Source organism: Bactrocera tryoni, chromosome 2 (assembly GCF_016617805.1).
Source record: "Bactrocera tryoni isolate S06 chromosome 2, CSIRO_BtryS06_freeze2, whole genome shotgun sequence".
NCBI lineage: Eukaryota > Metazoa > Arthropoda > Insecta > Diptera > Tephritidae > Bactrocera > Bactrocera tryoni.
Genome location: NC_052500.1, coordinates 16,410,741 through 16,437,308, shown reverse-complemented (window position 1 = coordinate 16,437,308; position 26,568 = coordinate 16,410,741). Strand labels below are relative to the sequence as shown.

The following is a 26,568-nucleotide window of genomic DNA, read 5'->3' as shown; positions in this document are numbered from 1 at the left end:
ATCTATAAAAATATGTAATCCATTTAAAAATAAACAAAATTAGTAATATGATAAAAAAATTGTTAATCAAAGTTTTCATAAAAAATTTAAAATTCTAAAAATACTGATAATTCTACCACTACAATTATAATACTAAAATTCTTAAAATACTAATGAATTAATAATAAAAATATTATTATATTATTATAATATTTATTTGTCAAAAAATACAAAACGCAAAAAACCCTCTTTTGCAAACAAAACCTTATAGAAAAAATACAAGCTTTTGAAGTCATAATTATACAATAAATACCAATAGAGCCCTTAGCCTTTTTTCTTTAAAGTTTTTAATAATTTCTGTTCAAATATTTATATTAGCAATGATTTTGAAAAACAAGTATTAAATTGCAAAAAAAATATAACAAAAAATTAAAAATTTAATTTATTCAATTAATTTACAAAAAAACTATACCCATTTAATTCTCTACACTGTTAAATGCTAAAAAAAACTAAGTCCAACACAAATAAAAAAATATTTTCATTCAAAAAAAACTACTCACAAACATTTCAAAAGTCTAAAAAATTGGCGTGCGTTTATAGTTAAAATAAAAATAAATAATTTTTCTTCAAAAAAATAGCAAACAAGCCTTTAATTAATAAAATTTTTAATAATAATTACAGTTTTTTCATTCAAAGTGAAATACGTGCAATCTATAATTAATTGGCTGCCTGCAGCTAGAGCACCAGAATAACACAAAGCAGCACGTCCAAGTGAACACACAACAAAACAATTGCAATATCTTTTAACTGGAAAAGGTGCATTTGCACAAAGAAAGTGTTAATAATAAAGCAATAATAATTAAACGCCAGCCACCAGACAGCGTCAACAGCTGGAGCACAGCGGTAATCACAGTAATCGGCCGGCACAATGGAATATATAAATATGGATAAGCGATTTAAAATCTCAAAAACGTTAATTGTAAGTAAACAAACATATTTTGCGAATTTCGCACGAACACAAAAGTTCCCACGGCGTGCTTGCGCATGCGCTTGTTGGCCGCGGCAGAATGAGAATGTAACAGAAAAGTGGCTTGCCTAATTGAAAGCGAGTTTGTGGCTTAAGTCTTTCGTTTGTTGTGTGTGTGTGTGTGTATATATAGAATGTGTGAGTGAATAGCGGCAGTGAGCTGTTGAGCGTAGTAAATTATTTATAAGAGATAAAGATAACAATTAAATGAACTGTGTATGTATGTATTGTGGGAATGTGCCTAATGGAGCATAATTTTTTTTTGTTTATTATATAGTTTTTGATTCGAAGGTTTTGAGGGAATTTCGAAGTATGTTTGATGCAAATAGTTCACAATTAGTTTTTAAAAAGATTTTCGGATGACTTTCGGTTCAATTCGTTTATTTTGGCACCTGCCAGGGTGATTTTTTAATATTTTATTTATATTTTTATAGAACCTGATTGTTTCGAATTTTTTTTTAAAACACTAAAATTTTAAAATTGGGAATATGAATAGTTCCAGACATAGATAAGTCTATAAAGAAGACTCTCTAAAAATTTCAGGTAAATCGATCTGGTAGAGCCTCAGTAACCGAGGGTATCGTTTTGAAAAAGACTGTTTACAAAAAAACACACTTTTAAAGTTTCGCATATACCTATATCTTCACATACATACATACTATATATCTCCGGTTTACTATCTATATCTCCGAAAATAACTTAAGTTTTGAAAAACACTCTTGCAGACATATTCTTGAATAGTTAAACTTTGAAAATAAACAAGAAATCAATTTTTTTTTTTATTTTTAGTCTAGAATAACCCCTTAAGCTTCCAAAAATATTCGACAGCAATTTTTTAATATAAATTCTTCTGAATGTTTAAGCTAAGTTAATTATTTAAAAGACTAAATATCACAGTTTTCTGATAGATAGCAATATTATCTTTATATGAAAACTATGAAATTTTGAAACATTTTAAGACAGCGCCATCTTCCGGAAGCTTTAGCTAAAAAAACCTTATCAAAAATTAATTGCTCTAAGATTTTATCGATAATAAGTAAACAGATTTGGAATATTCATGCTATAAGGCTGTAAAGTTGTTAGGTCAGTCTAGAACCCTCAAAAAAGGCCTAAAATTTGAATATTAGAAAATTTGAATATTTATTTTGGGAGTAAAAGGAGAAATTGAATTTATTACTACTCTTCTTGAATTTATCAGTCGTTTCTTCGGCGGGTACTGAATCGAAAACCTCCAAAGCTAGAGTGTTCTCTTCCATGCGGACAACATGAACTATCCAGCGTAGCCGCTGTCTCTTAATTCGTTGAACTATGTCAGCCTCGTCATATGTACTTCTCGTACAGCACATCGATCCATCGACTGCGGTACTCGCCGTTGTCAAAGGGCGAAGGCCCATATATTTTCCGCAAAGCCTTACTCTCGAATACTCGTACCCGTGTTACTCTGTTGAGTTGATGTGTTGTCAAAGGATGTGTTTTTGTGATCTGAAGTCGAAGGTTTTTTGCTACTGGCTCTATATAAAAACGACCGGCAGGGTGGCTAGCCAGTAGTCATGTGACTGATGTAATGTTATATGAAGTGCCAGGCTTGTGGCTGGATGGCACTACTTGTATATAAGAAAGACTGCCAGGAAGCTGGCTAGTAGCCATGTGACATAATTGAGTTGATGTGATATCAAATGATGTGTTTATGTGAACTGAAGTGTTGAGCCTCTGGCTGTTGGCTCTATATAAGAAAGGCTGGCAGGGGCGGCTGGGTGGCTAGTCAGTAGCCATGTGACTCTGTTGTGTGGATGTGATATGAATAAGTGATTTGATATAAGGTGTTGGTTTTTAGGTTATATAAGAAAGCAAAGTGATTCTGCGTTAGATTTTGAGGCTAATTTTGTTGTTGGTGTTAATGCTGGTTCCAAGGCAGACGAAATTATCTACAACTTCAGTGTTATAACTGTCAATAGTGACATGTAAGCCAACTAGCGAATGCGATGACTGTTTATTTGATAACAAGAGACATTTCGTCTTGTTTTCTTTCACAACCAGACTCAAATGTAGTTTAAGGCACAAAAATGCAGAATTTTGAAATCAAAAAAATATTAGAATTTATTAAAAAAAAATTTTGGAACCTAAAGTGTACTTTAAGCTACAAAAATTCAGATTTTTTGAAAACCAATAAAATACTAGATTTTTATTAAAAAACTATAAAATATTAAATATCTTCATAGCTACCTATTTGTCACCAAACTCATAATTTTGCTCCGCACTATATTATTTCATGCGCACCAATGCCTGCCACAAAAATAAATTTGACTAAAGTAAAATATTCAAAAACTCATATGCACCCAGGCAGCTTATGGCCATGCAATGAATCACGTGCATACAAATTACAAAATACGGAAAATGACAATAACAACAATAACAGCAAGAGCAACCCGCATTTATGCCGCATGACTACGCAATCGTTTTCATTATAATTTTTTTTTTTTACTTTTTTTTTTGAAATATTCATATTTTTCTACTTCATTTTTCTTTTCTCTTTTCACTTTTTTCCCATTTATTTTATATTTACGCTCCTTTTATCGCTCACACATGCACATATGCCGTCCATGAGTATAGTATTTATCCATTGTTGTTTATACAAAAAAGTTTCACTTTCTTTGGCAATGCGAATATGAACACCAAAGTGGAGTGTTTACGCACCAAAAACAAAGTATAACCAACAACAATAAAAAATAAATGAAATCACTATATTACCGTAAGCGATAGGAGGGAAGCGGATTTGGCGGCGCAGCACAGCATTGAGCAAAAGAGAGTAAACTTTTTCACGTTTTGTCTACATTGCTTTATATCTGTATATTCATATGTATGTATGTATGTATTGTATGTGTTACATGCGGCGCGTAGAGCATAAATCGTCGTGGAATATTTGGTGCGCTCGCCTTTCTGAATAGTTAAACGATTTGACACATTTCTCTTGCGGCTCAATTTTTTTGTTATTGTTCTTGCTATAACGATTTTATTTATTTATTATTATTACGTTTTTTAACACTAACTGTCATACAAATATAACAAAAACAAACATTGGTATGCAAAATCGCTGGAAGCCACCAAAATTTACGTTTTCTGCTGCGTGTTGCTAGCGAACGAGCGCGTTTCGTGTCGCAATTGTCGCAAGGCGGTGTGAATTGGTCGGGAAGTGAAATTGCAAGTCGCCAACTGAGTCAACTGTGCGTACATAATTAACAATACTCTTGAAATTCTATTTGATTTTTTACTTCCTAGTCGCCGCTTTTATGGTTCGGTTGAGAAAAGTTTGGTGACATTTGCGAAATTCAGCAAGTGTTGCCTAATTTTGGTCAAGCACTGTGTAAAAAAAAATTATAATGAATTATTGTTGGCGTATTTCGCTTACAGCTCGCCGTGTGATATTAACTTTAGGCGCTTTTTAATGATGTCAAGTAAAATTATTTCATGGAAAATATCTTTACATACGTATATTGGGTAGTCGAAAAAGTCTTTTCGTATTTCTAAACCGAATTTAATTGTTATTTTTGGTTAAATTAAGCTTAAACTCTCACCTTTTCAATACTATATGGTATGACACAATGTGATTGGTAGCACTGGAGATATACGACTGCAACGACATCTATTGACAAAATATGAAAAGACTTCTTCGACTACCCAATATTTGAGCGGGTCGATTTTTCTATAAAACCGCGTATGCGGTCACTGTAGAACATTGATTAAAACATCATTCTAAACATCTTGGTTCATGAGCCCAAAACCGCTGTAGATCCAGCGATTTTTGAGACGAAGTTTAAAACATCTGAATAATCGTTGCATGGGAGATATGTGTTATAGTTGTCCGATATGACCAATTCCAACAAATGTTCAATGGAATATCAAAATGCACCTACGTATTAAATTTCATTCGGATATCTCAAAATCTGTCGAACAAATTTTTGCGATCGCTAAAACAAATTTCGACTTAAAAATTGCTGGCTCAAAACCGGTTTTAGACCTATAGTCTCTTCGGGGAAGTTATTCATTATGATTCGTAGAACATTTCCCGCATAAAAGAGTTGTTTTTTTTTTAAGTTCTCTGTAAATCAAACCGCTTAAAGCTTATAAATATTAAGTGTCACGTTTTGTCCGGACTAAGCTCCTAAATTACTGTACCGACTTAAGTAAAATTTAGCACACTGTGCCCAGTTTAGTTGAACTTAAAGATACTTTATATCTCAATTATCTTAAGAATAAAAACCGAATTAGGGTTTTTTATATTTAATTATAGATAAAAATCTTCCCAAAGCTGATAGGAATGCCCGATTTATTAGTTCACAAAAGAAAGTGAAGTCAAACCCTCTTCATATACTATTTCAATGCTACTAACAGTGGCACTAAATGCTAAAGAAAAGCAAAGGATATACTATCTGATCAAATTTGAGCAGGAATGGAAAAAAACAAGATTTTCAAAAACTTTAATACAAATCCTTGTAATCGCCTTCAAAATCTTCCTTAATTCAATTTCCATCTCCTGTGAATTGTTTTCAATGGATTCATTGGATTCATGATACGTTCGCGAAAGCGGATTTTTCAAATTCGAAAACAGAAAAGTCACATGGAGCCGAACCTGACGAATGCGTTGGCTGAGCACTGATTCTCGTTTCATGTTTGGCCCAAACGTTAGCCACAATCAACGAAGAATATGACAGCACTTTATCTTGTTGAAAAATTAAGAATTTTTCTGCCTACAAAATCCGGTCGCTTTCGATGAATTGCTTCATGAAAACACCTCAAAACTGCTAAGTAGTATTTTTTTGACCGTTTGACCGCGAGTAACGAATTCATGGTGAACCCATACATTTAACAAAAACGACGACACATTTAGCTCCTTAATTTTTGGCCGACTTTGATGTGATTTTTTAAGTTTCGGCGCATTTTTGGAGCGCCATTCACTAGAACGTTGGATAGTTTGGACGTCATATACAAAAGCTTCTTGTCACCAGTAATGATGCGTTTCGAAAATGAAGTATTTTGGTACGAGTCCAGCATAGACACGTTTCGTACCCAAAATATTACCAAAAATGGTTGAATCGATCCATAAAAGATTCTGAGATTTTCTGCTGTCTCTCTCCCAACACGACGATTTTCAAGCACTATTTCTTTAACTTTTTCGATGTTATCGTCATTAATACAGCTAAATGGTCGACTCGAATGAGAAAAGTTTTCGATGACTCCACAACCTTTACTGAATGCTTGTAACTTTTTCATCGCTACCTTCGTCCTGGTGTATTTTTAAGTTCTTCTCACTAATCTGATTTGAAGAAAGAGAAGAAAAAGTTGCAGTTTCAGTTGCCTTAGGATCTTACAAACAAATTACTTCTTCAGAAATTGATTAATATAATTCCACTGTTCCAATTAAAATTAATTTCTTGTATGAAAAACCGCGATATGTGAAGAAATTTTCTAGATTGGACCACTGTAGCATATAGCTGCCATACAAACTGGCTGATCAAAATTATGTTCCGGAGTATGGAAACTTATTTATTTGTGAAAGGTATTCTAGCTTCAAAGTAGCCAAAGTTTTCGTTTTTTCTTGTTTGTCAAAGTATATATGATACATCAAATGGTATGGTATATCAAATTATTAAAGGTTTAGAAAATTTCTATATTGGGCCATATATTGAAATAAAGCTGATGGTAGCATTTCTTCGATATTTCTTTTGCTTTGAAGACCACTTGAATTCCGCAGTTATCAACGAAGTGGATTTTGCTCTGGTCGACCTATCGTTGAAAAAGTCGATGAAATGATGGAAAAGATTGACCAGGACCCTCACATAAGCAGCCATGACATCGCTAAGGAACTCAGCATTCCTCATGAAACGGTCTTGAACCATTTAAAAAAGGCTGGCTACAAAAAGAAACTCGATGTTTGGGTACCACATGAATTGTCTGTGAAAAATTTTATGGAGCGGATTAACATCTGCGATTCTTTGCTGAAACGAAATTAAATCGAACCATTTCTGAAGCGAATGGTAAAAGGAGACGAAAAGTGGATAAAATACGACAATAATGTGCTAAAAAGGTCATGTGAGGTCATGTCATAGTGAGGCTCAACAAATGGTCGCAATGCCAGGATTGAAAGGTTTTTCTGAGTGTTTGGTGGGATTAGAGAGGAATCATCCACTATGAGTTGCTCCAGCCAGGTCGAACGATTGATTCTACATTTTACTGTCAACAACTGATGAGATTGGAGCAAGCAACCGAAAAAAGCGGCCAGAACTGATCAACAGAAAGGCTTCGTCTTCCATCAGGACAACGCTATACCACACACATTTTTGATGACTCGGCATAAACTGGGAGAGCTTCGTTGGGAAGTTTTGATGCATACACCATATAGCCCTGACCATGCACCATCGGACAACCATTTGTTTCGGTCAATGCAGAACTCTCTTAATGTAGTAAAGTTGGCTTCAAGAAAAGCATGTGAAAATTACTTATCGCAATTTTTCGCCGAGAAACCAGAAAAGTTTTACACTGATGGAATAATGTCTCGAGCGGCAGAATGGCAAAAAGTGGTCGACCAAAATGGTACATATTATATATATATAAAAAGTAGGTTTGATAAGAAATACGAAAAAACTTTTTCGACTATCCTAAATAATGCCCACTCTAAGCACATCTTCATATTAATTATTAATATCTGGAACTGATTTGACTTAAATATAGCTGATTTTACTGACAAACATATATACATAAATAAATAATTAGTACTTATGTATATTATAGTTAGTGGTTTGGCAGCGCCTTAAATTCCAGATTTTAAACCACGACCTACTAACATAAATATAAATAATTTACTCCAAACATTACAAACCCTCAAAAATGCAGAAAAAAAATTAAGCCAAAACAGGGAAAAGTTCGTTCCTTAAGTCTTCTGTTGCAAATCTACACAAACGCCACTTTCCACGAAAAATCAATGGTATTTCTTTTCCTTAACTTTCTTTCTACCAACGAACACTCAAACTGCAGCGAAGAAAACTCTAACCGTTCTAGTTAAAGTACCGCTAATTAATAAGTCGCGCACTCACTTCTACACACACACACACACATACACACACAATTAAATGTGCATTCAGCTGATTTCACTTAAGTATTAGCTGCCACTTAACTGCCACTTATGTGCTCACTGCGAGCGCGGCTGAGGACCGTTTAACCAAAACGACCATTAACGTTTTGTAGATCAAGCGATTTCAAAGAGTTCAATAAGATTCTGCGAACATTTCTAATAATAACCTTTCTTTCTGGCTTTTCCCACACTAAACAACAACTACTGCCTGCTTTTTGCTGCTTCCTCTTTTGTTTTATGTTCTGCGCTTTGCTTTTGCTTTTGTGTTGTTGTTGTTGCGCTTAGTTGCCATTTCGGTTGAGACAACGCAGATAAAATTTCACCAGCTGCTCGTTGCTTGAATTACTAAATTTGGCTAAGTGTAACAGCCAGTTGGCGACTGCACACACACACATACACCTATATATTTTTATATACATAGTTAGGTACTTATAACTGCTTCGGGTTGCTGGTGTGCATATTCTGCTCCTTATTCGCACATAAATAATTCATTTAACAACATCTATTCAATTGATTTGTAATTGAAATGGCGTTTAAGATGATGGCGGCAACGCTGCTGTTGCTGTTTGTGGTGTTATTGTTGTTGGCAACGGAGCAGAATAAAATCAGTTGAACATCTGCGTGTTTTAGGAAAGCAATTACTGGTTTACATGCTAACACATTTATTTAAATGACACAAATAAGCGATAATTCCATTTCTAAATGTAATATATATTGGGTAGTCGAAAAAGTCTTTTCGTATTTCTAATCAAACTTTACCTTATTTTTTTATATTTATAATAATAAATAAATAACCAATATTACTTTACAGTTATGTTAAATGTATAAGGCAACGAAACATTAGCATTTCAACATAGTTTGAATGTTTAAAAGATTTTGAATAAAGTCATTATATTAAATTCTAAATAAAAAAGTTCAGATATGGAAAAAAGTTCGCTTCTTAAGTCTTTCGTTGTCACTATAGAACAATTGTGTAATATAAATACTTGATAGAGACGCAAGTCTCTTTAAAGTCAGTATGTGTGCAATTGGTTTAAGGAAAGTTATTTAAGTAAGCACACTAACAAACTATTAACTTTATTATTCTCTGAACAAGGTATATTAAGTTTGCCACGAAATGTTTGTAAGAACCAGAAGGAAGCCTCCGAAACCCTATGAAGTACATACTCCTATACTTAAATTATCTGCGTTACGAGCTAAGGTTGATTTAGTCATAATATCGAACTGAAATTTTGTACGTCTTTCTGCCCGTCTGTCCATCCGTCTGTACATATACGAATTAATCACTCAGTTTTTGACATATCGATCTGAAATTTTGAACACATCTTTTTCTTCCCAAGAAGCTGCGTATTTGTCGGAACCGTCGATATCGAACCAAAATAGCATATAGTTGCCATACAAACTGAACAATCAAAATTATGTCCTTGTATGGAGACTTTTTTATTTGACAAGATATATTCACGAAATTTTTCATGAATTATTGCTCAAGGCAATGATACAATCTCCGAAGAAATTGTTTAGTTTGGACTACTATAGCACATAGTTACCATACAAATTGACCGATCATTATCAAGTTTTTGTATGGAATCTATGGTATTTGTGAAGGGTATTAAGGCTTCAATCCAAATGAATTTGTATAGATGAAAACAATAATTTTTATTTTATTTTTGCTTCATAAAACTTTTTAGTGACCTTTAGCATATGTTGCTTATTATTCACGCTCTTAGTACCAAGAGTATGTGGAACATCTTACATTGGTCAAAGTCAAAGTATTCGATTAATATCTAATGGCAACATTTCTTTATAAAAAATCCGTTATTTAATATTTAAGCGTAAAGCGTTAGAAATAATGATTTTTAATATTTTTAATAACTATCGGATTCACACTGTCTTGTTGAGTAATATTTTTTTATATTTTAACCCGAAAATGTTCCAAGTACAAATATAAGGTCTATTGACACGATCCAACACATTTTTGACAGACAGAGATATCATTGTCATCCCTAAATTTTAATTATACATATCACACATTGACCTATATTTTCGATCAAAAGTCAACTGGCACTGGTGGTATGTAGGTACTAGGGTCCAAATATTCGGTACCTAAAGGCTTGAACAGTTTTTGTTGGATTTCGACAATACAGTTATGGTCACAAGATTGCATACGCTACAGGCAATATTCGTGCAAAGTTACATTAATTGCTTCGGTCGGGTCCCGAGGTTATGTGATTTCACCAAAAAGTGAGCGGTGCTACGCCATCTGGCTTCCATAAAGCTCGCTCATACCATCTTGGAAGTAAAATTGTATGTCTCTGACGTATTTAATTATTGATTTATCGCGCTTTTAGTAGTTTTTAGCAGTACCGTTGTATGGGGAGTGGACAGGGTTATCATCCGATTTCATCCATTTTTACAGTGTAGGTAACAGTTTTTATAATGATTATCTTATCATTATTTGGTTAATGTATTTTTAGTGGTCTAGGAGAATTGTACATTAAACCTATTAGAGGACGGGACCACGCCCACTTTTTCAAAATTTTTAGCCCACAGATGCCCCTTGCTATTCCAACCCTTGTGACAAATTACAGTTTTATATCTTAATTTAATGCTTAGTTATGGCCTTTATAGGTTTTCCTTTAATGGCGTTTTGAGGGCGTGGCAGTGGTCCGATTACGCCTATCTACGAATTCCGCTTTACTTTCTTGCCAAGGAACATGTGTACCAGGTCATCAAGTTATCTTAATTTTTACTCAAGTTACAGCTTGCACGGACGGACGGACAGACAGGCAGTCACCCGGATTTCAACTCGTCTCGTCATCCTGATCATGTATATAAACATAACCCTATATCTATCTCGCTTAGTTGATGCGTACCACCGTTAGGTGAACAAAACTATTATATCCTGTAGTAACATGTTGCAAAAGCATAAAAATGATATCGATCTATTTGTGACCCAAGAGATAACGCCAATTAAACTTCATGCTGAATCGCAACGAAATTAATTCATTTCTGAAAAAGATAGTTAATGGTGGGTCGCTTATGACAACATCAAGCTAAAACAGTAGTGTGAGACTACACAAACGGTGGCCAAGTCAGGATTGACGGTGACAAGAAGGCTTTTCTAAGGGCTTGGTGGCATTGAGAGGGAATAATCTATATACTATGAACTGTTGCCTACGGTCAAACTTTTATCGAACCTGTACTGTCAACAACTGTCCGTATGAAGTAAACAACCAGAAACTCGAGCTTGGTTGGGAGGTTTTTATGCATCCACCTTCGTCTGCATCTGGCAACAAGTGATTACTACCTGTTTTTGTCAAAAACAAATGATTTGGTGGTAAAAAAAATCTTCTTCAAAGAAGCTTGTTAAAATCGCGTGGCACAGTTTTTTGACAATAAAAACGAGGACTTCCATGAGAGTTGCTTTATGAAAATGGCAACAAGTTATCAAAGAAATCAGTTCATATTTGACCTAAGCCGAATGATATTAAATAAAATCTTCAATATAAGAAAAAATAAGGGACTTCTTTTACCTAGACTTTATATGATAAATTTATTTCAATGTGGAACATATTTTGAGAATGCTCTTCTTCTCTAAAAAGGAAGATTATAGACGGTATACTATTAGAAATAAGCAGAAAGATAACAATTAAGCCCGCTTTCGACTTTATTCTTCAACTATTTGAAACTCGGTTTTCTATATAGTTATAGTTGTAAATAGTAAGGGAAATATTTCCTTTCTGCGGTACTCGCCGTTGCCAATGCGCAAAGGACCACAAATCTTCCGCAAAACCTTTCTCTCTAACACTCCTAAGGCCGACTCATCAGATGTTATCATTGTCCATGCCTCTGCACCATATAGAAGGACAGGAATCATGAGGGACTTGTTGAGTTTGATTTTTGTTTGTCGAGAAAGAACTGTACTTTTCAATTACCTTCTCAGTCCAAAGTAGCATCTGTTGGCAAGAGTGATTCTGCGTTGGATTTCAAGGCTGATCGAAATACTAGTACTTGAAAAGAGTTAATTTGATAATGATGGCAAAATCGCGCCGAGCTTTACGAGCTGTTCTTAAAAGTTAAAAGCCAACTCTTACAGCCAGGTAAACTTCTGTTTGTTATTAAAACAACCGCCTGTAGATTTTTGGAGCGATAGAACGAAGGAGCGTAGTACAGCTAGTTGAATTTACCATGATAATTATATATTAGTGTTTGGAAAATTTTCAAAAGAAAATGTATAAAACATTTTCCGCTATCAATTGTCAACGTAAGCCACAAGCCGCAACAACAATGCAAAAAAACAGCTAAAACAACAACAAGAGCTGTCATCTCAGTTGACAAATATAATTTGCCACGGCCTTTGACTTAATATACACTCAACCAACTGTATGACACACACTTATACACATATAAATATTTATACATAATCACGCGCACACACATATGCATATGCTGCTCCATTCACCTGTGCATGCACCAGGAATTCAGTGGCGACATTTGTCATTTAACAGTCACATTTTGCAGCCTGTTGACTTAATAAATACGACAATCCCCTCACATCGCACTCGAATGCACGTGTATGAATGTGTGTGTGTGTGTGTTGCTTTGTTTGTTGCAAAAATGGGTCATTGGGGAAAAGAAGCGTCACGGCTCATAAGCAACTACTGTTTGTGCCGCTCTTTGCATCAATGTGCGCCTTAATGAGCCGCGATAGTAAAAAAGCATTGTAAAATAGTTGTAAAACCGTAGTAAAATTGTATTGTGTGCAAAATATGAATAGTGAAAAATTTCTGTTAGCAATTGGGAAAATATTTGTGGAAAGCACGTTGCTATCACTTAGCGTCTGCTTATGGATTTTTTATACTTTCGCAAAATGTTGCACGGTGTTTAGGAATTTTATTCACATTGCGGTTATAATTAACGGAATGGATATGGAGTTCATGCATAATTCTCATGGAAGGCGTTACAACAATTGTAGCGTCCTTGCTAATTTTCGAAAGTAAACTTACTTTTTTCTATAATTTAGATCTGAGTATCGAAGGGTACCTCGTCATTGTCGCTATATTTCCTTCCAGCGAGCAAATTTTCGAGATCGGACAACTGGAAAAACTCACAAGGTAAACTTGCCTTTTATAGAAAATAGCTCTGAGCCGCGGCAAATACCTCTTCAACTTGAAAAACTGACGTTTGGCGAGCTCCTAAGAATTTTGAGCTAAATTCCTGCAATATTGCTTTCGTCTTTATAGATTTCTGGCACGATGTACCGATGGAATAGGAACTCTCGCAAGAACCACTTAGCCCAAAGCTTTCGCCTACTAAAAATTTTCATGAACCACATGTCTGTTGCTTCCTTATCTTAAAAAATTCAGCTATCTCGAACAATTTTATTTTCTTTATTTCTTTCAAAATATTTTTTCGACGTAATGCCACTCCATAGATACTTCGATAAGGCCATTGTACATTTATGAAACCAATTATATATGTATGTATAAGTGGCCACATAATTCAATCGAATTGCATTCCACACACCGCATACATACATACAATGAAGTACAAACGAAAGTAAGAAACCACAAAACTTAATTACTTTTTACTACTTTCGCTTTCTCGTTGTAAATCATAAGGAGAACTTGGTAATCACAGGAAATTAATAATATCTAATTAAAGACATGTATGTGTACGCACATACCACACATGTACATATGTATGTACCAATATATGAAAGTACGCAGAGCAATTTCCGAAACTTAGAAAACCAAAAAGAGCGATTTATATCTAACAACATACATTTGTAATGAATGAGTAGTCAACGTTATGCATCATTAGAGATGAAAGGAAACTTGAAAAGAAAATGGAAAAATCCAAAGGTACATTTAATTGCACCACATTGAAATTGGGAAAGTTTTAAGGGGTTTTATGCATTGGCAAGTCAGAAAAAATCTTTTTTTTGTGAATTTTTTGAAGAAACATGTAATTTAGTAAAAATAAATAAATAAAAAATGATGACGTTCACAGAATCAAATAGACAAAAATGTGGATTCCCTTGATCTGGTAGCGGATCGACAGGAGGACCTACGAACAAAGCAGCCAGAGTTTTTTGCTTAAATTTATCTCAAAACCAGAAATCAAAAATATATTATTACAATATGTGTAGAAGTTCACGCAAGTGAAGAAAATTCTCTGATCACCATTCACTTGGAAGTGGCCAGAAACGATTCTTTTACATATGGCTCAAGTAGCTCACGACTTCCGGATTTAGACCAAGTATCCTCTGGGTAGCCTAAGAAAATCCGTTCGAAGGCGAGCTAAAGTGAGAAGGGGTTGCGCGATGGGTTTTAGACCGGCCGCATAAAAAATGCGCCCAACGAAAAATTACTAACTGCCTCGGATGCGAGACCCCCCTTTTGATGGCAACCATGGCAAACGAACTAAGAATTACGATTTGAGAGCATGCATCTGGAATGTCCGGTCTCTTAATTGAGAAGGTGCCGCTGCCCAGCTGGTTGATGTCCTCGTAAGAGTAAAGGCTGACATCACTGCTGTCCAAGAAATGCGATCGGCGGGACAGTGGCCATATAAAAGAAAGCATGTTTGGTGTGGGATTCGTGGTGGGAAAGAGACTCCCCGGTGAATCACACACCACCACAATCCGCATCACAGCGAGGCTCTTCCAACATATCGCTGATTTGCGCCCACGCGCCGACGGAAGAGAAGGACGATGTTACCAAAGATATCTTCTATGAGCACTTGGTGCACACCTATGAGAGCTGCACCCGCCGCAATGTCAAAATTGTGCTTCTCGACTTTAACGCCAGAGTGGGCAAAGAAGATATCTTTGTCACAACAATCGGTAAATTCAGCCTCCACGAGGAAACATCCCCAAATGGGTTGAGGCTGATCGACTTCGCCGGGGCCCGAAATATGGTTATCTATGGTACTAGATTCCAGCATAGAAAAATTCACCAAGCTACCTGGCTGTCTCCGGATCGACAAGCCACCAACCAGATCGGACACTATCTTGCTGCAGCCCGCCTGCAAGAAGCTGCAATCACAAACGACAGCCGAACGATTTTCGACTCGACTAGTACATGCTCTCTTAGAACACTCGTCAACAACTCGGTATAAGGCAACTGTGAGACTGCATTTTAAGCTCCTTACATACAGTTGCAACCATTGGTTATCGGAAAATGCAAAAGAATAGCTGGCACGATGGGGAGCGCCGTGTCGCAGCGGGGAGAAAACAGACTGCTGACACGTGCGGGATCGACCATGAAGAAGTGTAAATAGCAATTACCCGCCTGAGGAACAACAATGCGGCGAGGGTGAGAAATATTTTAAAGGGAAATACACATAGTACTACAAAAATTGCCTTCGATGACAAATTTGCTGCATAATAAAATCAAATTCCACCAAGCAACTGCGACTTTCCTTAAAATGCTAAATATTTTTCAGCCTACCCTTAATAAAATACTTTTCCAAACGCGACCGCTAAATTGCTTAAATAATTATCCAACGTAATAAATTTTAGGTCTTATTATTTCATCTCTATCATTTAGTGTTGAAATTCTTTGTACTTACGCAATTTCGCACATCAAATCATAAATCATTTGGTGATAACTTAAAATATATATTAGATTTCTTTATGAAACTTTAATGATGCACACATAGACACAAAATCGAAGTCCACACACAATCAAGAAAAAACTTATCACATTAACTTCAAGCTCTCAAAGGCACAAGAAACGCCGTCATAAACAATAAATAATAAGCCAACAGGTGAATCAACGTGCAGATATTCACTTTTCATTTCCATAAAATACGCGCAATAAAAATAGTAATCAACATAAATCGAAGAGGGAAAAATAAAGCCGATTAACATAACGATTAACGATTGAGGTCCAAAAACAATTATACAAATGTCGCCTGCACATAAATACATAAATCAAAATGCTAATTAAGGCGGAACAAAGAAATTTGTATGGATTATCTAACACTTTTACTAGCTAGCGGCTAACGGCGGACAAGTAAAACGACCGTGGAGTTATGGGTGCATAGAAATTTATGTTTACTCTATATATGTATGTATATCTGAATATATACGAGCATTTGTCGGTGACTATGTCTATGTTTGTTATATAGGTAGGAGTTACATAGGTATGGAGTCGATATAAACTGTTTCAAGTGACCATAATAATGAACTATGGCTAGTACTATAGAAACCCTACATATAAGGTCTGGTAAATCTGATCCGGTTTAGGTCAAATATGCAACGTTTTGTTCAATAATGATAAATCTCGGGGACATTTCGTTTCAGCAAGACGGCGCCACTTCTCACACATCGCGTAAATCAATGGTTAATCAATTCGGTGAGCACATTATTTCACGTTTGGTCCTGTTGATTCACCACCAAGATCGTGTGATATCACACCCTTAGACTTTTTCCTGTGGGGATATGTAAAGTCTAAAGTCTATACGGACAATCCCGCTTCGATTCATGCCTTGGAGCTAAACATCAATGAATGTTCTTTCGAATGATAATAAACATTCCCCATTAAATTTGAAGTTTATATGTTTTTTTTTTTAAGTGGAGAACCTCGAAATGGATCACCCTTTATATTTAAATAATTATAGAAAAATTTTTATTTAAATTTGTTTCAAATCTTCCGCTTAACTTAAACGTAAGACAACGATTTTAGTCCACAATATCAATATAATTTTACAGCATTTCTATTAGCTGATAAGTCCTTGTTGTGCAAAATATAATATTAGTTGTTGCTCTTAGGTTTCTTTGCTGACATAACCAGCAAATCCGTAGATGCATAAAATTATAACAAAACAAAAAAAAAATCAGTTTACAACCGGTTACCATCAGCCACAACAGCAGTAAACCCGCATACGAGCTGTGGTGCATTTTAGTGACGCTGCTGGTTGTCTTCACGTCTTTTATTGTTATTATTGCTTTTAAAAATTAATATTTCTATTAGTTTTCATTTAGCGTGTCGATTTACGAATATCTTCTGGCTTTTAACTGTTGTTTTTTTCTAATAACTATATTCAAATCTTATGGGTGTTTTAATAGCTTGCAGTCGTTGTGAAAAAAATATATATTTTTATTGTATTATATAATATTTGGTTGTGACATTTGTTGGTGTCGTTGGAATGCATGCATTAAATATACATTGTTGTGCAATAATACATTTATTTAGCTGTTTAGTTATATGCTTGTGCGTCTGCCATAAATACCTACCCCACCCTGTAGGAAAAGCTAATAGAAATGTAAGGGTGAAAGTAAAGAGAATGTAAGGGTGTTTAGATCACATTGACATAGTAGTAAAGTTCAATAAGAAGTTCTTGATCTGTTCAACCGGTAAAAAAAATTAAGCATTTATTGAAAAAATATTCCCAAAGCAATTCATAGTCGGTCTTGAATGACTCAGATAAACCAATAAACTTCGTATGGCTAAGCAAAGAACTTTATGTCATCTATGAAACGGTTCCTTTGACACCAGGGAGGTTCATCTTTAGCGTATCTGCAGTGAAAACTTCTATTTATATTTATAGAAGACTGGGATTAGGTCTGGGGACCAAGTATAATATAACACCAAAAATATTTTTTTTCTTCTGAAATCGATCTTAACAAACATCTGTACATGCTTTTTTATGCAAAATATTCGTACCCATTGGAAATATTTCACGAAAAACTACTTTTATTTGAACTGTTGAAACTAACATCAAATTTTGTTTTTAAGAGGGATCTTGACAAATTTGTGGACTTGCTTTTTCAAGCATCCATATCCTCCGAATAAAATCGCAAATTTGTGAAACATGCACCTCGCTCTGGCATGGAAAAGAATGACCAGGCCCGTCATATAAGCAGCCATGACATCTCTAAGGAACTTAACATTCATCGTCACAAATGAAGCTCGATGTTTGAGTACCACATGGATAGTTTGTGAAGAATTTAATGGACCGAATTAACATCTGCGATTCTTTGCTGAAACGAAATGAAATCTAAACATTTCTGAAGCGAATGGTAACAGGAGACGAAAAGTGGATCAAATAGGACAATAATGTGCGAAAAAGATGAAAGAAAAAGGTCCATGCGTGGTGAAGCTCAACAAATGGTCTCAAACCCAGGATTGACGCCTCGAAAGGTTGTTCTGAGTATTTGATGGGATTGGAAAGGAATCATCCACTATGAGTTGCTCCAGCCAGGTCGAACGATTGATTCTACATTTTACTGTCAACAACTGATGAGATTGAAGCAAGCAACCGAAAAAACGGCCAGAACTGATCAACAGAAAGGGCTTCGTCTTCCATCAGGACAACGATAAACCATACACATCTTTGATGAATCGGCGAAAACTGGGATAGCTTGGCTGGGAAGTTTTGATGCATCCACCATATAGCCCTGACCGTGCATCATCGGACTGCCATTTTTTGCGGTCAATGCAGAACTTCCTTAATGGAGTAAAGTTGGCTTCAAGAGAAGCCTGTGAAAATTACTTGTCGCAGTTTTTCGCCGAGAAACCAGAAAAGTTTTACACTGATGGAATAATGTCTCTATCGGAAAAATGGCAAAAAGTGATCGTCCAAAATGGTGCATATTTGGTTCATTAAAGTTAATTATAAATATAAAAAAAAAGTTGAAGTTTGATTAGAAATACGAAAAGACTTTTTCGACTACCCTATATAAGCAAATTTTAATCCAAAACCGTTTAGTGATAACTAAACTTCCTGGAAATAAAACGGCTATAAAAATTCTGGAAAACCCTATTATCAACTTAGTACTTATCACGAAACTCTTTTTGTAAAAGAGATATATCTAGTAGATATATCTGAATTAAATCCAGCAACAATTAAGCCAAGTCCTTAAGAACTAACTTAAAGTCTTATAAAAGAAAGATGCGTTAAAATGGGATATACTGCTTTTATACACATGAACTGGCTCTTCTTCCTCATGTTATTGTTCCTATTTTCCAGCAGGGCATGAAACCACTTTCATTATGTACAATTTGCCATGTTGATGAAGGTGAAGCGTATATCCGGCAGTCAGTCGGCCGTCCGGTCAGCGAGTATAGACAATCACTCAGCCAAGTTACGCTTTGAAAAGCTTTCACTGCATTTAGAGGGCATCGACATGGAAATTATGCAGCACATTTATATTGATTACAAACATATTTGCATACAAGTGTGCATTCGTACATAAATGTATGGGGAAATGGAAAGGTTTTACTGAAAAGTAAAAGCGAGACCATAAATTAGAGATATGCTTTGATTGGTTTATATGTGAAAAGTTTGGAAATTGTTGGAAACAATTAGATTATTATATTATTTCCAAAATGGGGAGTATTAACAAATATGTATCACGAAATTAAAAACGAAAAAAGTGGATTCATAAATAAGTATGAAAATACTTAAAAACAAGAAATATCGTTAACTTCGGGTGCACCTGAGCTATAACACCTCTCACAGGCGCATTTTTTATAGATACTAAAGGGTGTTTTTTAGATATGTGGTATCTCTTACAAGGCGTCAATTGTCTTGGGCTTATCTGCGTAGACTTCACATAATCCCACAAAAAAATAGTTCAGCAGTGTTAAGTCGCACGATCGTAGAGGATACGCCACACGTCCACGACGCAAGATAATCCATTCACCCAAAGTGACCTTCAATGAATTGATTGTTTCGTTGGCTGTATGACATTTAGCGACCATCTTGTTGGAACCAATGTTCTACCACATCAACATCCTCCAATTCAGGCACGAAAAAATCATTAATCATGGCTCTATATTTTGAAGCAATGTGGACTAATGATTACCTCTGTCCATAGAGCACACCAAACAATACCTTCTAGAGGATCTAACGGCGTCTACACAATAGCTTGTGGACAAAATTTTCTTGTGAAATATGTAGTTATCTGATCTAAACAGATATACAGACAGGCGGACATGTCTAAATCGACTCAGCTGACCATTTCTATACGGAGATACGGGAGGATGGAGCTATAACTATGTTCACGCAAGTGAGGAAAGAGTGGCTAGTAACGATTTTTCACATATGGCTCAAGCAACTCACGTCTTCCTGTCTTAGACCAATATACTTCACCAGAGAGCATCCTCCTTAAGAATGGCGACTATCCACTATCAGTCTGGTGTGGGTGCCTGACCACAGCGATATTGCAGGAAACTGTAAGGCAGATGAGCTTACTTGGACAGGTGCCAGTTTCAATAACTGCAGAAAGGGAACAGGTAGGAGTTATGTTGGCTTCCTGTGTTTTGCTACTGGACGGCTGTGCAGTCGCAAGATTTTTTTGGCACAGGGTAAATCGGAAGAGGTCTATGGAGTTCTTCGCGCTCAGCAAGGCTCACCTTTCAATAGTTGTAGAAGTTCTAACTGGACACTGTACTCCACTTCGAGGCATCAGCCAGCTAACCTACCTTCAATCTAAGCTCTATCTATACCGCCTTCACAAGCTCTGTTCTCATGGAAGTAGTGTTTACATAACTGGAACAGACATGGATTTATATTCAGCGAAGAATTGTCAACTCAGCAGCATTTGTCCAAAACAATTTTTTTTTCTATTTAAATATTTTCTGGCATTACAACAACAATCACCGTCAATTGCACCACCTGATTCTATAACTACAACTTTTACCGTAAAGTGATTACTATCAGCAAAACAAAAAAAAAACAAAAAACATTATTAGAAAGCAAGAATGTGATGAGCGCGTAGCATGAAAAAAGAACTGAGAAAAAGTGCAGCAAATGGCGATAATAACAGACAATACTTTTCCCAAGAGACTATTTACTTCATTCATTCTTTTTTCGCTCTTTTCACTTAACCGCAAGTGAAACCAACCTGCTGCCGCCAATGAACGTGCTATGCTGTGAGGTGTACCCGTCTGATAATGTCGGCTAATGTCTGCCCACCCAGTCATGCGACTCACTCAGCCGGCCCGTTGCAGTAGTGACGCTGTTTGTGCCGTTATAAAAGCTTTTTGCGGGTAACGTTGACGGTGAGATGATTGAAATGGCTTGGAAACGCTTGATCGGTTAGTATTGTTTGCGATGTTCGACGCTCGCTTGATTGACGCATTTCTCTTTTCATTTCGGTTGAGTGGTTTTCTGACTTTTTGTTTTTCTTCTCGCATTCTGCTCTTTTCGTTTTCATGCGCTTGCGGTAAGAAGCCGCTTCACTCGCGTTTACTTTCAGTTTAATACCATGTGGGTTACATCTTTTTCTCGATTGATGGAGAGTTGGCTATAAAAAGTCGTAAATTTTCATGCATTTTGAGTGCATGAATAAAAATTTGTGTAGTAAATCAACGCTCAAACTCGCTGAAAATAATCATCCCACGCTGGCTAACCACATTCTTGGCTGTTTGCCCCTTAGTTGGGGCTAATTTAGTATCGAGTTCGTGAAAGCGGATTTGTATTTATTGATCTCTCAACTAAAATAGCAAGTTTATGAAACTCCTGAATAACTTTTTAGCCCTTTAGTCGCTTACTCACCCAATTAAATACCTCCGACCGTTAGCAAAATTTTTCGCGCCGAAATGTATGCAACATATCTCCTGAAGCTTTGCGAAACATGGAACTAGCTTATGGACCAAGGTCCTACTATAGAGAGGACGTTTACTCAACGCAGAGCCGTTTCTACAGAGTGTATATAATCAATTTGGCTAACCTAAGTAGATCCAGCTTTCAGTTTTGCTGAACATAGGGCTGTGCAGAATAGTCAGTATAATTAAGCAAGTCAAGCTTATTTCTGACAGAACATATAAAGAATGCTTCAAAAAAAGCTAAGACAATGGTAATTCCCAAACAATGCTAGACCTACGAATAGTAAAAACTCACTTCTATTAACCTTAACACTGGATGTAGTGTGATGGGCCTAGACTATAGATAGCATTACTAAATTTCTAGCTACCTAACTTATTGGAGAAATTAAAACAGGGGAGAAATCCTTAAAGCTAACTACTTCAGGCAAGATTTAGTCTTTAGATATCCAGCATTGAAAGACAAAGTAGCTTAGGTTAGGTATGTCACAGGACCACGGATCGAACTCTACAAAGCTATGGGAAGTTTTCCGAGCATATTCCAGACAAAAGTCCGAGCATATTTCAGACAGACGTCTTTGCCAGAAGTCGGTGCGTAGAGACAAACCTCAAACGCAACTATCGCAACGAACGTATAAACATACTTAGCGACAGTCAAACGGCACTTAAAGCAATCTCTGCCTACGAGGTCAAATCGCTACTGGAGGTCAAATCGCAGGAGTGTAGAGACGGCTAAATAGTCTATCAGAACGTAATCAAGTACACTTTAGCTGGATGCCCGGTCACAAAGGTATAGCCGGGAATGAAATGGCTGATGAGCTCGCCCGCTTCGCTGCAACCACTAAGATGGTAGGACCTGAACTCCAAGGCATGCACCATGCCAAGTGGCTAATAGGTGGTTACAAACTCAGACTACATGTCCAATGTAAGTTCAAGAAACACTTACAAAGCATGAGCCTAACTTCTAGTGCAAATTGACGGTTCTGCGACAGGGAGCCTGAAACTCTAGAACATTTGCTAAATGACTGCATAGCAATCCGCAGACGCAGAATAAAAGCCTTTGGATCCATGTTTCCAAATAGGGATCACATCGCCTCATTAGCACCTAGCAGTGACTTAGGAGAGTCATCTATTTTCTTATCTTAGGTAAATAAACTGACTTCTCATGCAGCCACGAATAATCCCACTTGGACTGCTAGAGAGGATTTTCCGTTGTGATACCCAGAACTCCTAGATTTAAATCAAAAACACCGTCGCATATCGATAAAACGCCTGGAACCTCCCACAAATTTATTGAGGCGACTAATATCAATTTCAGCCAATTAAAAATTATTGCTACCAAGATGCCTCAACCTTACTCTGACGAAGGCCGGAGAGTGGCGTAGTAAATGTCAAAATATTTCCATCTCATTAACTAGATGCTGCTGGTAATGAGGTCGTGCACTCACTGTCAGCGAACTCAAGACCTGTATAGCAGCACTGCTATCAGAGTGGATGCATACCTTCCTAAAATAAGCTGCATCTGCTGCTACCTTGGCGGCTGGCACTTCTGCTTGAAAGACACCACAATGGTCGAGCAGTCCGAAACAACAGTTGCTTGAGAACTCCAGACAAAAGACTCCCACTCCAATCTTTCCTTTGAGCTTCGATCCATCCGTATCCGGAATGTCCCTCTCTGGGACCTTCAATCTGCCCAGTTTCCCGGAGTATGACACCGCCCTTCGCAGCAATGCATCTGCCGACTATGTCCACGGATGCTAAATGTAAAACGGCATTAAGCGCCATCGTTGTTGCATCACTGTTACCGCTCGTTCCACACGTTCTAGCTGTTTAGAGAGTGTGGCTTTACTGAGTGATTATTTTCCTTATACCCGATTTTTTTTAAACACTACATATATGCAGAGAATAAGTACTAAGCTTTAGATATTACAGTTATTTAATGATAAATTTCCGTATTTCTTTTCATTTCAGACAAATATCATCTTTCTTTTGGTCTTCATCGTCGCCATCAGTGCACAAACTGCGGGTTTCGGTTTTGATTCCGCCAACTCGTGCAGCACACAAGGAACTAAGCTTTCACGACGTGGCAGAGCACAGATGTTAGCCACCATACCCTGCGATCTGACACGACAAGCCTACTGTCATCTACCCGGTTCGGCATATCCTTGGCATGCAGTACGGCGTTTTGTGCACGAAAATCATGGACTCATGAAACGCATGTATGGCGATGTGAAACATATTTCAGTGTTGCGCGACGAGATACTCAACAACGAGATCGATGTCGATGATGTTGAAGTGGCCGCCGAACGTTACTCGAAGGAGCCGCATAGAGCACGTGCGGCGAAATACATGCAAGCGCCGCGGGAGGAATATGGCAGTATTAAAAACAATGATGTAGTGATGGAACCGCATTTTCGACCGGTCTCCACAACAACAACCACCACAACAGCCGCTCCGGACGACATAAAAGACGAAACTGGCAGTACAACCAGTGAGGCTACCGTAGTAGAAGCGAAAACGGAAGCTGAAGAGCGACCAGTGAAACCTCCGAACGGCGCACTAAGACGTAGAATTAACGGCAATGCAAATGGTAGTGGACATAGACGGCGCGTCAATGTTTATGTTAACCGTAATAGACCGACACATTCGTCGTTACGCCGACGCACGACTACAACAACAACCACAGAAGAACCACAGCCGCTAGTGGAAAATGTAGAACAACCTGGAGAGTTGGTATTACACGAAGAAACTATACTTGAAATACCCGAAGACGATGGTAATCTCGCATCGAATAGTGTCTATGAAATACCCACACTACAGGACGCGGCAATACATATAGGCGACAACATACAGATCATCGAATCACCACAACTCGGACAAATGCAAAAACCCCTGACTGAAGAAAGAAATAACTCCGAGACAGCCACCATATCGACCACACTTAAGGTGGTTTCAACGCCTGCAACCAAAATGCGACCGGCAGCCGGTGCAATACCGGCTTCACCGGCGCCGGTAGCGCCCACACCACTACAACAACAACTTAAACCACAAGTGGAACGTCAACGACCTGGCCAACAGCCATCACAAAAACTCAAACTGCAACAAGTGAATAAACCGCAAGCAACAAATGTCGATACGAGCGGCATAAAAGAAAGTTCGATATTAAAATCAAAACCGACCAACGAAAGTGAACGTACACAAACCGCCACGGCAATAGCACCTGTATACAACAACAGTGCCGCTACACAACCGCAGAAAACAGCGAACGACAATACAGACGTCACAACGGACGCCGATAATGGGGCGACGCTGTCAAGCATTGGCGCTACGAACGCCGCAACGGACGTCACAACAACCGTGACGGCAACAGCGACGTCTACCGCAACATTGGCAAACAACGCACAGCTGAAATATGAGCTGACTCAAAACAAAAATCAACATATTCACGGTGAGAATAAAGCCGAACTGCCGGCAGCGACGACAGTCGAGCAAACACCACCAACCACAGTCGCAACGAAGCTCACATCCACACAAGCCGAACTATCTTCGGCTGCTAAGACTACAAGCTTATCAAGTGTTGCAACAACCGGTGTAGAGGCAGCACCGTCAGCACCACACACTGAACTGTTAGCCGGTGAGAAATTTCAGAGACCACAGCAGGCGCCGCAACGAGCACCGCAAGCTACTCCAGCGCAGACTACACCAATCAGTGCTACAGCGGCTGCGTCAACGAAACCAGTGCTACGCGATGGCCAATTGTATCAAGATGCGCTGAAGCAAGAGGTGAAACCGGCTCCCAATATGCGCGGCATGTAAGTGAAATATTGTGATAAATGGAATTAGATGGCAATTAAAGTGGTCGTCGAGTTTGTTAAATTTCATTTTAGAAGGGGTGGTTGAAAAATAGTAATACAAGACTTTAGTGTTCCATCTTTTATGACATTTACTAATATTCTTAACAAGTATTTCATAAACTTTCCGTCTTAAGAAAAACGGATCCACATTTGGTGATAGTACAAATTTTGTTCGGAAATAAATTTGTAGACAGTTTATCCAAAACTTCTGTTCCTAGGATGGGAAAGGTTAGGCTAGGTATACTGGCCGGCTGTCACGCCTTACATAGCTCTACTGGTCTTTAGTAAAGCCAGATGAAGGTTCTGTTTAATTTTAGGTGAAGTATCCTTCATCCATGACGTCAACGCCTTTTTTCGTCTGAACCTTGGAAACAGAGCTTCCTGAACTCCCTGTCATCAAACACCGATATTACCCAAAATTTGTTTTCCATAAAAATACTAAAAATTTACACTCCATTTAACTTCACTCTATTTCTTCTTTCCAGTAATGCCTGCCCAGTAAAGGAGGAGGTGGTCGCGCCCTTTTGGGCCAACAATACACGCGGTGAAGTGTTGGCTCTGCTAAATCTCTACCCCTTCGAGCAGTATGTACATTGGGAGAAATGCACGCATGAAAATCGACAGATGTATTGTCGAGAGGGTTGCCGCTGTGAACAACAATATCGGCTACATCGTTTATTAGCATACGATCCGCACAATGAATGTCGCGGTATTTTCTCCGATTGGTTTCGTTTTCCTTCATGCTGCATCTGTAAATGCTATGGCATACCGTCAGAGTTTCGAGCCACATCGCGTAGTCCACGTTCCGAACGTATGGATGATTTTGAGACTGTGGCGGAAGAAAGCGATTTCGACGATGATAATGATGGCGCGCAAGCAGAAAATTCCATGGATTCCGTGGAAGACCAACACTCGCAACATCCGATTGATGTTGCTGAGCGCTTGGTGAGACAAGCGATCTACGAACATGCAACCGAAGATTGGTATCGACCGAAGGATGAATTCGATTTTTATGAAGGTTAG

At 37.4% G+C, this 26,568-nt stretch overlaps 1 protein-coding gene across 1 annotated transcript; it reads left to right on the top strand.

Annotated features, from left to right (window-relative positions):
- Positions 1–22,607: 22,607 nt before the first annotated feature.
- Positions 22,608–26,568, top strand: LOC120767681 (protein spaetzle 4). Its single transcript, XM_040093865.1, has 3 exons — positions 22,608–22,616; positions 23,663–25,503; positions 26,031–26,568. The coding sequence occupies exons 1-3, from the start codon at positions 22,608–22,610 to the stop codon at positions 26,566–26,568; spliced, it is 2,388 nt and encodes a 795-aa protein (XP_039949799.1).